General features: G+C 36.8%; 2 protein-coding genes across 5 annotated transcripts; both read right to left on the bottom strand.

Moving 5' to 3' along the window:
• Positions 1–618: 618 nt before the first annotated feature.
• LOC112752080 (KH domain-containing protein At5g56140) lies at positions 619–6,701 on the bottom strand. Its single transcript, XM_025801469.3, has 7 exons — positions 6,304–6,701; positions 5,697–5,782; positions 3,121–3,266; positions 2,279–2,398; positions 2,088–2,204; positions 1,305–1,448; positions 619–1,214 (listed from the first exon to the last, which is right to left on the bottom strand). The coding sequence occupies exons 1-7, from the start codon at positions 6,432–6,434 to the stop codon at positions 1,056–1,058; spliced, it is 903 nt and encodes a 300-aa protein (XP_025657254.1). The 5' UTR covers positions 6,435–6,701; the 3' UTR covers positions 619–1,055.
• Positions 6,702–8,196: 1,495 nt separating this feature from the next.
• LOC112752079 (serine/threonine-protein kinase D6PKL1) lies at positions 8,197–12,284 on the bottom strand. 4 transcript variants are annotated; one of them, XM_025801468.3, is made up of 3 exons: positions 11,537–12,284; positions 9,456–11,220; positions 8,197–9,249 (listed from the first exon to the last, which is right to left on the bottom strand). In XM_025801468.3, exons 2-3 carry the CDS (start codon positions 11,099–11,101, stop codon positions 8,403–8,405), a joined length of 2,493 nt encoding a protein of 830 aa, XP_025657253.1. In that variant the 5' UTR covers positions 11,102–11,220; positions 11,537–12,284; the 3' UTR covers positions 8,197–8,402. The 4 variants fall into 4 exon arrangements, with proteins under 4 accessions (XP_025657253.1, XP_025657251.1, XP_072084772.1 ...); XM_025801466.3 differs by having other exon boundaries at positions 8,197–9,309; positions 9,456–11,214; XM_072228671.1 differs by having other exon boundaries at positions 9,456–11,214.
• Positions 12,285–14,210: the final 1,926 nt, after the last annotated feature.

Raw genomic sequence — 14,210 nt, 5'->3', positions numbered from 1 at the left:
ATTCCTATTATTTCTAAACAAAGAGGATTTAAGCATATCAGATAATATTAATTTACACATTATTTATATTTGATTATAACATAAAAAATAATAAATAACATAATTCCAATTTTATTTTCTTTTTAGTTTCATTTTTTTTTTTCAATATTTAAACGAAGAATGAAAACCTCATTTTTTTTGTATAGTCCTGAATTTTAAATAAGATATTTTTTTTCATTTGAAATAAAATAACCTACTATCTTTGAAAAAAAATAAAAAATATAATAAATAATATAAAACTATTTATATATCTTCACCTAATCATTTAAAATTTCAAAAGGGATAATTCATTTCCTTCAGCTACTTTCCACTTTTGTTTTCTGTTCCATTTGGTGATAGTTTTTTGCTTCTAACCCCAAAAAAAAAAAAAAAGATCAGAGTACTCTCAAGGAGTTCCTTTAATTTGTAGATATGGTATAATACTGTTGGCGAGAACAATGAACAACGAAGCTCTTGAGGTTGTAACTTGTAATTGGTTTCCAGCAAAACCAAAAGAACACACGCTAAACGTCCTCGGAGGCCCCAACTAGATGGTAGTAATATGATAGTAATCGTCAGGACAATAGAAAATGAGATGCATTTTGACAATGATAATCTACAGCTGAGATTACAAATATATGACCCATACATAGCATACCCGAATTAAAGTAGATATTATGTTATGTGCCTCACAAGCAGGGGACAGTTGACACAGTATCTTCCTCACAATTCCAACAGCATACCAAAACTGTCATCGCAAGCTTAAAATATAAGCCATATATAAACACATTTGATGAATATCTAAGCAAACCGCCTAATCAACTCAAAATAGCGAATTCACCAAACTCAAGTGGACCATTACTACGTGCTACCATACTTAAACCTCTCTCAAACGGAATATAAACACACTGCACATAGAACAAGTTAGAACTGGCACTGTGGTGCCAGTGCCCCGACGGTGATGCAGCTCGGGGCACCCGCTGAACAGCAATACCTGTAGCATGCTATGTGCTCTTGTATAAAATTAACACAAGCTCTTAGAACACATTACCCCTGGTTTTGGCCCTTTTCATACCAAGGTTGTTGTGGAAGGGTGAAACAGAACCAGACATTGGAGAACCCTCCTCTCGAAGAGTGCCGTTGAGCATTGCTAGTTCCCGAAGCTGCTGCTTCTTGTAGAAATCCTGAGATTCATCCTGAAATGTAGAAAACTTCAAACAATAAAAACTCTATCTCAACAAAGGTATGCAGTACTGCCAATGCTAACTTAAGCAACAAGTACATACCACAGGCTTAAGCAAATCTTCAAGTATGTCACGTGCCTGCATCAGGCGAGCATCTATGATTTCGACTGGTAATTCTGCCTCTACCAGAATATGGAGAGGTTCATTCAGATGTTCATATCCAGGTTTCCCTCTCATCATTTCCTCCTACAGAATGTGAAGTAATGCTGGCATCAACATTAGATTACTGGGTTCATCGGATACCAGAAGGAAGTAGAAGGAAGTATATATGTCACACACATCCAGATAACACAGGAATAGAATTAATTTTAAAATATTATAATAATTTGAGTATATACCCAAATTAGTCCCTAATGAATTTCAAATCATATATTTTGATCCTCAATGAATTTTTAGTACTTTGGAAGTCCCTGAGAATTACATATGTCATACAGATTGGTCCCTCTATCACTTCCAATAAAATTTTTCATACGCGTATTAGACAAATAAATCCTTAACAAAATTTACTACAAGACAATTAGATCCCCGACAAATACCTTCATAAGACAAATTAGTCCTCCTTATAGGAGGATCAATCCATCTCGAGGACCTCTAAAGTAATAAAATTTGTTGAGGATCAAAGTGTCTGATTTAAAATTCTTTAGGAAATGTCAATCAGGTGTCAATGGACACTTGGATTTGATAAAAATACAACAAAAATATCTTCTACACAGCTCAAATATCGTGCAATAATACTATCGTAGATGAACTATAATGTATTTCCTTTATAAGAAATAATGGAATAAAGAATCATGTATTACAAAACAACGAAATGATTCTTCTTACCCTGGTTGGATCCTTAATGCTACCTCGGCCTCTGATCAAGACACGACACTCTGTACTTGCTTCTACGCGTTTTAAGGAGTTTCCTCTAGGCCCTAGGAGGCGACCAACAAAGTTAAACTGCAAAATGCTTAAGTCAATATCAAATGTTAAATGATAAAAAAATTCAAATATACATTGGAGCGGAGAGATACATTTGGATATGCGTCCACAGGAATATCAACTCTGACTGTCTTTTTAACGATAATACCAGACGAGCCACCTTGTGGACTCAGCCAGTTTTGTGTTGATGAAGACTGTAACAAGCTTGGCATCTGCATGATTCAATCCAAATGTCAAACACAGACACAAATTTTGCAGGACTTTCATTGCCATGCAGATTAACATTAAATTTACTACTGCGCCAGAGAAAAATATACACGTGAAGAGTAACTACCATTCTAACAATAGCCATAACAAGAAAAAAAATGCAAATATATAGCAACTACATCAATAAAAAGGATCAGTGTGTTGGAAAATATAAGATGTTAAATTAGATCCGGAAATAAAACTGAACATATCATGAAACATCAGGATAATGAACCATTTCGGCAAAATATCTGATAAGTGATCTCCTCAAACCTCATAACTTACTGATTCCACACAAGAGGCAAACACCTTAAGTAGCTAGTGTTAGCATTCTACACAACAAAATCAAGATAACCATGTTAAAATGTTCATATTTATCCAGATGAAACTGTTCATCATATCTGTCTGCAGGAAACTCTAAATGGTGACGAGTATTGACATCTGATTTATGTTAATGCAAAAAAGTAGACATATAGATCCATTAGCAGGATTTAGGAAACAGAAGCTAAGCTATAGATTATTGTCAGAGCTTGATGTTAGCTTTGCACTACCTGTCACAGACAAATAGAGCTACAATAACTCGAACAAATGTCAAGAGTTAGCATCAGATGTAAGAATTGTGTCAGAAATACTTCTAAAATACAGAATTAGATGGAAATGAAGTTATGTTAATGGTTAGTATCCATACTTCTGATTGAAATCGTGATGCCCATCCATTCACATCGGCACCTCCATTTGAAAATATTCCTCCGGTAGCCAGGGGGCTAGCATGTTCAAGCCCACTTTGACCTAAAACTGATGCATTCCCGAATAGTGTGGTTACACGCAAAATTTCTGCTCCAAAAATGTCAATTTTCAAGAATAAGATGTACCAGTCAGCATTTGTTAACAAGTTAGCAGCCACTACATAATCGATAGACAACACGGATGTTTTCTGAGTCAGTGCACAAGAAATATTAAGTTAGTAAACCATGCAGTCAAGTGTCATCTTGCTGATATTAAACAAAACAGAGATATTGAACACTAGAAGAAAAGACGCTACAAGAAAAGTTTATGTTAGTAAACAGAATAACAGATATTAAACAAGTGGCTCAAAACTGTTCTTTATGCTGATATCTTGGACGAAATAACATAATTAATAATGAATACAATACAACCCTACAAACTAAACTTCATGATAACCAAATAAGAACACACTAACCCAACAGATAAGTGAAATCTATGTTGTCAAAAAAGTATATAATAAACATGAGATCTAACACATGGTGTGATTGGAATTGAGGAGGGGAAGGAGATGAATGAAGAGATGAAATGAACAGGAAGGAAAGCAGGTAGAATAGGACTTGAAAAATTTTCCTTGCAGCTGTGGATGTTCAAATTATCCAAATTAGAGGAACCCTAGAAGTTTTGTTAGAACTTACAATGAAGCTTTACAAGGTAATCTATCAATTTCTTAACATTTTAAAAAATTCCCCAAACAAAAATGTTAACTTGACCTTGTTTCCTCCATTTTCCTCAAATCTTCTCCATCATAACAAACCCATAATAACAGAAGGGATTAGTGGTTAAATGTTAAGTATGAACGCTTGCCAAGATGTTTAACAGCCTTAATTCTTGCACATATTGAATCACTTCAGTAGGGATTATACAAAATTTCTTCTACTTTGAATGTAAGGCAATTCATACATCAACAGAAACGGCTAAACTATATGCATGGAAAATATTAATAACCTATACTTCCAATTGAGCTCAAGAAAGCAACACACATGATAGATCCAGGGCAATAAATATAATGGCTCCAGACTTCCAGCCTCATATTTTGGTCCAAGTCTTTTGAATCTCTTTACTATGAATTAAATTAACTAAACCTAATGCAGCAAATGGTTAAGATTCTAGGTTTATTAAGTGCTAAAAGTCCCAAAGCAGCAAATACAGGTTTCCCATCAAATCATATTAATAAATCAGAATAGAAGCTACATCGGACCCAGCTTCCTAACCTTTCCTACCAAATTACATTCTGGGGAACTGTCCCCAAAAAAAAAAAAAACCCAAAAAAATTACAAACATTCCCACACAAAAAGAAAAAGTCAACTCCCCATTGGAAATTAAAAAAAAAAAAAAAAAAGCGGTCAGTATTAAACAAGTTAATCATTTCCAATAAATCCTTCATATAGCTCTTTCACACTTCATATGTATGCTACACTCTCATGTCTTTCCATATTTCTCCTATCTCAGCAAACTTTATCAGGTAATACAAAAATTAATAAAATAAACACCCAAACCGATCCTTAAGGAATTTTAAATCGGACGCTTTGGTCTCCAATAAATTTTATTCTCTATAAGTCTTCAAGAATTACTCCCGTCAGACAAATTGGTCTCCTCGTCGTTTTTAAAGGAGACTAATTCATCTTATAGTGATATTTTTTGGGACCTATTTGTATTATAATAAAAGTTAGGGACTTATTTTCCCGACATGCATATTAAAAATTTGATTGAAAACAACGAAAAGACCAGTCTGTCCAACGGGAGTAATTCTTGAGGAATTTTAGTTGTTGGGAGACCAAAGTGTCCAATCTGAAATTCCTTAGGGACTAATTTGGGTATTTACTCATATTAATAAATATCTGAATATGCAATTGTAAACACACATATACTTCAGTGTAGTTCTAGAACCTCTATTATCTCTGTAACTTCCATTAATAAATTTACAGAGTCTACTACTGCAAGTCTTTTACAACCATCCTCCAGCCAGGTAAGACCAAATTATTTACTTTGGCATGAAATTCGTTGGTGTATAATTGAAGATCTTAGAATAACTTATTCCATTGAATACAAATTTAAAATACCTTCCGACATATTATGCCAAAGAAAATGCTAAGCTGTTGTAGAAAAGATTATGCTTCGTAGCCATAAAGTATATCCTTTGTAACAGTTTATAGAAGAAATACATCTATGTCTTTAACTTCATCTGTAAAGTGTATCATGGCTGAAGCTTAAAAACATTATAAAGAAAAAATTGATAAAATAATGATTTAGTTATAAAATATTCAAACTTAGATTTGCTCAAAGCAAAGGTGCTGAGCCTCATACACTTCCAGAGATTCAACACAAGTGGTTAAACGCTGGAAAAAGGGGTTATCAGCAAAAATGCAGATCTGATTTATGCAATAAGAAAAAAAAGGGGGGAACGGGTGATTAAGAGCTTACTTACAGCACTGACAATAACAACAATATAATATATAATAATCTAGAAAGGGATCTGACCTTGGTTTAACAATCGATAGCTGTGTGGAAGCACAGCCATGAATGGACTGATCTTGTGACGTTCTCCCAATAACTCAGTGAGATATCTGAAAATAAAAGGAAAACATCCGATGATATCAAGACATTATTTATCATAAAAACAAGTTTATTTTCAAGATCCAAATCCACATGTAAGTTGACAATTTGTTTAGCAGAAGATGAAGTTGGAGAAACTACAACAAAGTGAGGATGGTCAAGTCATGTTCCAGTAGTGTAAGAAACAAGATCGGGTTGTTAAAAGTATCCAGTGAGTAAATGGACTCAAATTCACAGGAAAAACAAAACCTCTGCAGGTAGGGCTAACAAGTAACAAGTAACAATATTGAATGAATGCTGTAATTATCAAGATGGGGTATGTTCTGTGGATAAAATTGAGTCAACCACTGGATCAGGTGATTTAAAAGGCATGAGCAATAACAGGAAATGAAAAGCACGAAATCCAGTTACAGTTACAGCTATAACTAGAGAACTTAAGGGTAGAGGAAGAATAGTAATAAGAACAGAAAAAAGAAGCTCGAAAGTAGAAATTAGTGGACGAGGGAGGGAAGAAGTGAGATCGAGAGAATACTTGTCGTGCTCGAGGAGGGCGGAGGAGGCAGGAGAGCGGAGGCCGGAGATGTGAGGGGAGTGAGGGGCTGAGGGGGAGGGCGACGGCGACGGAGGGAAGGCCATGTACCTGCCGGCGCCGGAGGACGACATGTGTGTGAGCGAGTGAGGCGGGCACCGCCGACTAAGCCTAAGTATGAAAGAAGGAAGGAAAGGGTTTGCGATGGCGTGGTTGGTGTGTGTGTGTGTGGGCGTTAATAGTGTTAAGAGAGAGAAGAAGAAGAAGAAGAAGAAGAAGGAGAAGATGAAGAATGGTAGTCTATGGTAGAGAAAGAAGGGAAAGAAGGAAGGGTAAGTAAGTTGTGATTAATGAATGTGAATACGATTGGGAGGATGGGCCCCGCCCCATGTAGACGTCCTGTCCTGCTACCCCTTCGTCGGTGCAATTATTATCAAGGTTTTTCACTCGAACAATCTAAAATTAAAAAAACAATTAAATTTTACAACTGACCAGTAATACATTATTACTTTTCATTTTCAGGCAAGTTAATCAGTAACTCGGTGAATATCCATATCAATCACTAATGCTTGGAATATAATATATTAATATTAAATAAAATTTGAGGTCCTTAGAAGTGTTATGTTGTCTCCTCTCAAACAGGAAGAGTTACTTGTCATTTAAGTTCAACTGTTGATCTGTCTTTTGGTTAATGTCCAACTTTTGTTTATTTAATTTTATTACTATAATTTTTGACATGGAATATCCAACTGTGAAACTTTAGCCTTGTTTTTTTAAAGTTGACACATAGTATATGATGTGCAGTGCTCCAATCATCACTTGTTAGGTCACAAAAGTATATATATTAATTCCAAGAAAAGAAACATGGTTAATTTAATCCATGGTAGGTTTGGGCATGGTTATGGTAAGGCAGCAGCGCATGCCCAACTTGGATTGGCGCAATGATCCAATCCAACATAAAGGATACCCAAAATATCTAATTAACTAAACCAAGGGTGATGAGACACACAAGACTTTGACTTACGAGTGACATTTCTTGCCTTGTATTAAGTACATTCGGCTTTGAGATTTAGCTGAAGTAAATAATGGATCGAATTCTTAATGTTGTATGTGTCTACACTGTGCATGAATATTGTGATGTTATAATGCTTAAGACTGAAGAGGGTCAATTCAACCTGACAAAAAAATTAAAAAACCAAGGGTGGCGAGGAAGTGGATGTTATCAATTGAAACAAGTTCATGAACACCTCAATGACTAAGGTGCAACATGAACATGAACATAATGGGGGGAATGAATGGTAGAAACACCACACCAGGTTGCTCCTAACATTTGTCTCTGTGTTGTCTACTCACTCACTCCGCTCTCTCTGTGCTGCCTTATGGGCCGAGTTCTACTAAATTAATTATAAACTTACACCTACTGTCTTCAAACTTAATCCATTAAAAGTTTAAAACTCTGCATCTCTATCACTGCATTTAAAATGGACTCAAGCTATTTAAAACATATAACATTGAAGATTGAAGATCCTTTTTCTTTTTAAAATTAAAAAAAGAAAGCATCCATCACTCTGCTGTTATGTTCTCCAGTTGACTCTGATCATGTCCTGGTCTTTGGTTCGCATCCAATCCAGGTTATATTAAGGATGTCCACATCAAGTATCCTGCATCATTAATATTTCACATTAGACCAGAGAAAGACATTCAACATAATATAATACGTCCAAAGCTGAACAAATTCTTATGCTGAACCTTTTCCTTCCTGATGCAGAGAAATGAATCGAAGTGGCACAAAAACATGCTCCGCCCCTGTTTTAATGCTAGCTCAAAGAAAAAATGGATTAGTAGATATGACTTAGGAATGTAATAACATAAAATTGTACAGAATCCAGGGCCGGATACAAAACAAGAGAGAGATATCATTGATAGTATGAGAGGTAAAACTAAAGAAATTCCCATGTTTCCTTTATATACTAATCTATCTGTTTGAATTACATTAACGCTATAAGCTGCTATATATAGATTAAGTGTTACATGGAATAAGAAATAAGGAAGAAAGATGAAAGAAAAGGGCCAGGAGGGGGGAGTAGCAAAGACGAGTCAAACTAAAACAACTCAAACTCCTCACAATCTTCTGTGTCCTCTAAATCGTTTGCATTCTCCTTCTGAGCAGCCATAGATGGAGCACGACTTCCGAAATCACGAAATTTGGGGAGCTCTGGTGGCGCTGCACATCGTATTAGAGCCCAGTTCAGTCCTTCAAAGAAGGGATGCTGCTTTATTTCAGCAGCTCCTTTGACAGAACCTAACCGAGTTTCAGGATCCTTTATCAACAATCCTCTGATCAAATCTCTAGCATGGAAACTGACAATAGGAGCGCCTGGGAACTTAAGGCTTTGCGACACAACGTTGGATAACGTATCCTCGTTTGATTGGCCCTTGAAGGGAGTCCTACCATACAAAAGCTCAAACAAAAATATACCGAAAGTCCACCAATCCACAGCACTCCCGTGACCCTCACCTTTGATGATCTCCGGAGCAAGATATTCATAGGTTCCAACAAAGGAGTTAGATCGAGCGCTAATAGGCTCCACCACGAGCTGTGGCAGTGGACCAACCTGAGCATCAGCCTTTGTTTTTCGAGATTTCGCTCCGCCAGATATTAAAATGGGAGTAAAGCAGGAGACTTGCCAATCAGGTTGGAGACAGAAAGGCTGAATGCAGCTGGCATCTGAGCATGGACTTGACATTTTTCTTGTTCCATCCACCTCCTCCGGAGAAGATGATTTCACTAGCGTTGGATTCACGGAACATCTCAGTGACAAGTCAAAATCTGTCAGCATAATGTGGCCATCTTCTCTCACTAGGATATTTTCTGGCTTTAGATCTCGATATACAACTCCCAGCATGTGCAAGTACTCCAAGGCAAGAAGAACCTCAGCAACATAAAACCTGAGAATGAGCCAGCATAACCAGAGTCGATGAATGCTACAACGAATTACAACTGCACTTCTTTTGAGAAAAAAAAAAAAAAAAAGAAAAGTAGCTTGAGAACGCAAGTGCAAAATACTACACTATGTGGACGATATTGAACGTCAAAATAATAGATATCTTTAAATGATGAATAAGAAAGGCTGAAGATAGCCCATCAACCCTACCTAGCTGCTTGTTCTGAGAAACTCCGATATGGCTGCCTCTGCCGTAATACATGCAGATCACCACCTGGACAATACTCCATGACCAAGCAAGAAAGCTTATCTGTGGAGATATGGGAATATAGGGTAGGAAAAAATGGATGATCCAGCATCTGTAGGATCTCTCGTTCAGTTTGAGCCCTGAACATTTTCTTCCGGCTTGCCAAGAATTCATTGTCCATCACCTTTAAGGCAAAAAGGCAGTTTGTCCCAATTAGTTCTGCAAGATAAACAGTTCCAATATCCCCGCTACCAAGCTTCCTTAGCAGCTTAAAGTGCCTCAAACTTAAATTACCATGCTGCTGAACAGCTCGAATAGCTTCCCATCTCAGATGTTTTGACATATGAGGCCTGTAGCCAATGCGACTGGAACCACTTAGATTGCTCTCCTCGCTGATGCTTGTGCTACTACTATACTCACCAATGCTACTTTTTGAGCTTTGGGAGAACTCACCCTTTTCCTTTGATCTTGATTTCTCATCAACTTTTGTCACTTGAAATTTGGTTCTCTTGTTGCAATTTAACGTGAAACCAGGTTTGCATGAGTCCTTCTCAGAATTGATTGAGTTAATTTCAATGCTACCGTTTGAACTGCTGGGAGACAGCTTTTGGTTTCCTTTTGTTTCATGCTTCAAATCAGAATTGTCTGTTTCTTTGTCCAAAGTATTTGCAATCGATCCCAAATTGTTGTCAACTTTTCTCAGGCATGGAGTGGAGCTGCTTGAGGCAGAACAAACATCTTGCTTTACTTTTTTCTTAAAGAAGTTCTTGCTACTGACTATTGACTTTGCTAAACATGTATGGCTGCTTGTGGGTTTATCCACTCCATCACCAGTACTAGAGCAGGAAGGAGAAGACACACAAAGTATATTTGCTTTGTGTCCCTTATCTGCCATTGAAAAACTGTGAGCAGCAGCAGGATCCATTCTGCCCTCCAGCACAATCTCATTTGCACAAGCAGTCGGTGAAAAATTTGCAATTGTCGGTTTTTCACCTTCAACTTCTGATGGAAGAGGAACAATCTGATCTCGAGAAGCAAGCCTGGTTGTAGTTTCTTTCAGGTTTGTGGCATCAGCCAAGGGAACAGAATGATTAGCACTTGAATTTGATATGGATATCGAGACCCTGGGCAATTTATCAGAATGGGCAGATGCCTCTGGCACCAGGGAGATTTCCAGCAAGTTCTGTTTGCCCTCATCTACAACTGCTGTGTATAACTTTTTGATGTTGCCAGCCTCTGATACTCGTGACGAACTGCATGGCTTTGAGAGTCTCTTCAAAGCAGCCATTTCCGACGCCTGAGAAATGCACAAGCCTCTAAATGCCTGCTTCAAACTAACAGATTCGGAGATGCCGATTCCTGAGGCCTGAGCTGAACTAACTTTTATTGGCCTCTTAAGAGCACTCTTGTGTGAGCGTGATGCACCAAGACCTCTAGATGAACTTTGAATGTCAATACCCTGGAAAAGACGATTAATATCATCCTCGATAGAATACTTTTTCCCTGATTTGTTGGCATAACTACACTCAGGTTTTTCAGCCACTTTGAACTCAGAAATAATATCTTCGCTTGACTCCACTATCTCACATGTACTGGAAGAAGCCTCCATATTGGATAGATGTACCTGATCAGATGATCCAAACAACTGCCACTTCACTCTTCCGTCACACTTCTAAGCAGAACCATTTGATCAACTCCTCCCACTTAACGAACCATCCCAACCTGAAACTTTTGCGATCATATTTCCAATTAAAATTAGAGTTGAATTTAAACATATACAACAGCAAACCTAGAGTCGTCGAAGCAATAAGAAAAATTCATTTAATTGATTTCATTTCCAGCGATCGAATTAAATGCAAGCTTGAAAATTAAAAGCGCAGAAGAAAAGATAACCCTCCCCCCTTCCACCCTCCAAAAAAAAAACTTGAGCTTTCAATTAAATCAAAGCTAAAAATAATTGCACGATGAGAGACACATAATCCCCATGACCGAAAACTAATTGAAAAACAAGACAATGAAGAATGGGAAAAGTTAGAGAAATTACCTGGAACGAAGAGGTGTGAGCATTGAGGATAGGCGTGCAAGAGTGAATAGCCCCAAGACTAGGGTTTGAAGTTTGAACAGCGAGAGAGAGAGAGAGAGAGAGAGAGAGAGAGAAGGGGGGAAAGTAAAAGGTTGAAATGGTAATCACGAGAAGGATGAGGGCGAGAGTAGTATTAGTGTATAGCCGCTAATACAGCTGAGCTGAGAGACTACCCATGCATTCATTCACCATTCCACACACACTGTGTCGTAAGTAATGGTAATGGCGGAAACATTTATGATTAAAGTTGTGATGCAGAGATACACATGTTTATACATGAAGAATATCAAAATGAAACTAACATGTGTTTGAGTGTGAGCGTGACACACTTACACAACACACTCAATCTTTAAATTCAGTAGCTGTAGCCTGTAGGAGCAGGTCGTTGTATACTATTGTAATACTACAACCTTCAAGGGGCTGGTCCTACCTTTATCCCTTATATTTCTTTTCACACTTCTATACCCTACTAGGCTGCTGCTACTACTATACGTTATACAATAGATTTTTTCTGCTATCAAACAAAATCACCGATTCTTTTTACATGTACAGTACTGTATTATTTTGTATTCGGTACTGTCTGTCTCTCTCTCTGTCTATATCATTTTTTAATGTTATTTATATTTATATACTTCCATTTCCGCTCCTGCCGCTTTTCACACACACACACACTTTGCTTTCATTTCTACTTAGCAGATAACACATCCTTATTCGAAATAAATTCATGTCCTATGTAATATGTATCTCCTGCTGCTCTTTGAATACTCTCTGTATCCATGAAAAATATAAATGCTGACAAATGTATCTCTATATAAGAATAAAATAATAATTGTACACGGAAGATAGTTTTTATGTGCCAAGAATACCCTATCGGATCAATTATGTAACCAACGTCCGAGTACTCTTGGCACACGGAAGCTATCTTCCGTAGTTATAATTGTCGTTTTATTCTTATATAGGTACATTTGTCAACATCTATATCTTTTATGGGTATAAATGATAATTTATTCGTAGTCTCTGCTATGGCCTACATCAAACGATGTCACTACAAGAAAGCATTACTGTGAACGAGAGTGAGTCTAGGCAAGGCTCACGAGCTACATCGCAATATGACACACTACGTGCATGTTTGGGCGCCATTATTTTGTTAAAAAAAGATCTTTTTTTCAATGAAAAAAGATCTTTTTTTATTTTTTAACGTGTTTGGCAAATTTCTAGTAGTAAAAGTAAAAGCACTAGTAAAATTAAAAAAAGATCTTTTTTGAGAAGCTGTAATTTACATCTTTTTTTAAAATATCTTTTTTCCTTAAAAAAAAAATGTTTTTCGTGTAATAAATGAACAAAAAAGTACTTTTATATTGTTATACCCAAACATAATTGATAAATAAAAAGACCTTTTTACATGAGATATCCAAACATAAAATTACTTTTACTTCTCTATAAGATCTTTTAAAAAAAGATAATTCAAAAAAAGATCTTTTCTCAAAAGCTCACCCAAACAAGCCCTACATCATATTCATGAATCTATGTTGCACTTAATTTGTTGGTTACGTTGTATCATGTTAATTAGTAGCAGTTGTGCTTGACCCCAGTGCCTTAATTTGTTCCAATCCAATTTAATATTACGCAAGCGGTGGACTAATAACTAAGATTGAAGAGGATCCGCTGGCAAGGCTCTTAAGATACAACAACAATATTAGTGGGTGGTGGTTGCAAATCAGGGAGCAATTGCATTTGAATGACAAGTTAGAGACATTGCTGGCTGTTACCTCATTGGATTTGGTCAATGGTCCCTCTCCTCTCATCTCATCTCATCTCATCGCAATCACAGGATAAGTATAATATAATTATAACTTCAATGTGTCCCAGGTGAGGAGGGCCTGCCTGTTTGTTTATATAGAAATCTCAATGAATTAATTAAGTGTATCGATCATCGATGCATCAAATTATGGAAGCTACCTAGCTAATAACGAGTCACGTGGAAATGCCATTCACAATTGGTTGCAAATTCATGTCTACCTCCCACTTAATCCGTGGAGTTAATGAAAAAGGCGTAGGACATGTGACATAAATAAAGCTAAGGTTAAGGGAAGCACGACACTTGTTGCATCATCAAACCTTAGAACTTGAAGCCATGATGCCCCCACCCCAAGCAAACAAGAAAAGAATCAATTTGCTTTTACTTGTATGTGTAATAATGATGCGCCACCCAGTAAATAAGACCAAAGAACCAACAGAACAAAACCACACCGATCCAACAATAAATAAATAAATAAAGGAGCCTTTCTCTTTCCGAAAAGAAACCAACAGATTAAAGATAGGGAAGAAAGAAGTGGCCATGAAGCAAGGCATGGATAACTACTGTATATAACTAATTGTTATTATTGATGTTATGATACGAAAGACTAATAATAATACTAGGTGTGTATGTATTTGAAGTGGACCAATACCAAGTGCTCTCTCACACACCACACCTTCTTCCTTAGCTTTTCTCTCATTTGAAGGTTACGCTGCCCAAGACAAACAGAGAAGACAACACCACAATCTATCGCCTTACTGTACCCCAAAACTTTGCTCATACTATTCTGATACATGAGTATAAAAAATAAAATAAAATCACAACCTTTTTGTTTGA

This window comes from Arachis hypogaea, chromosome 19 (assembly GCF_003086295.3).
Source record: "Arachis hypogaea cultivar Tifrunner chromosome 19, arahy.Tifrunner.gnm2.J5K5, whole genome shotgun sequence".
Classification (NCBI taxonomy): Eukaryota; Viridiplantae; Streptophyta; class Magnoliopsida; order Fabales; family Fabaceae; genus Arachis; species Arachis hypogaea.
Note: the sequence above shows the minus strand (reverse complement) of the source record. Positions and strands in the feature narration are given on the sequence as shown.

Coding starts and splice junctions, on each gene's coding strand:
- LOC112752079 (XM_025801466.3), bottom strand. CDS start 11,101: ATGGAGGCTTCTTCCAGTACATGTGAGATAGTGGAGTCAAGCGAAGAT. Junction 9,310..9,455: donor TTCTCAGAACAAGCAGCTAG/GTAGGGTTGATG, acceptor TTTTCTCAAAAG/AAGTGCAGTTGTAATTCGTT.
- LOC112752080 (XM_025801469.3), bottom strand. CDS start 6,434: ATGTCGTCCTCCGGCGCCGGCAGGTACATGGCCTTCCCTCCGTCGCCG. Junction 2,205..2,278: donor CTGTGGACGCATATCCAAAT/GTATCTCTCCGC, acceptor AGCATTTTGCAG/TTTAACTTTGTTGGTCGCCT. Junction 1,449..2,087: donor GCATTAAGGATCCAACCAGG/GTAAGAAGAATC, acceptor CACATTCTGTAG/GAGGAAATGATGAGAGGGAA.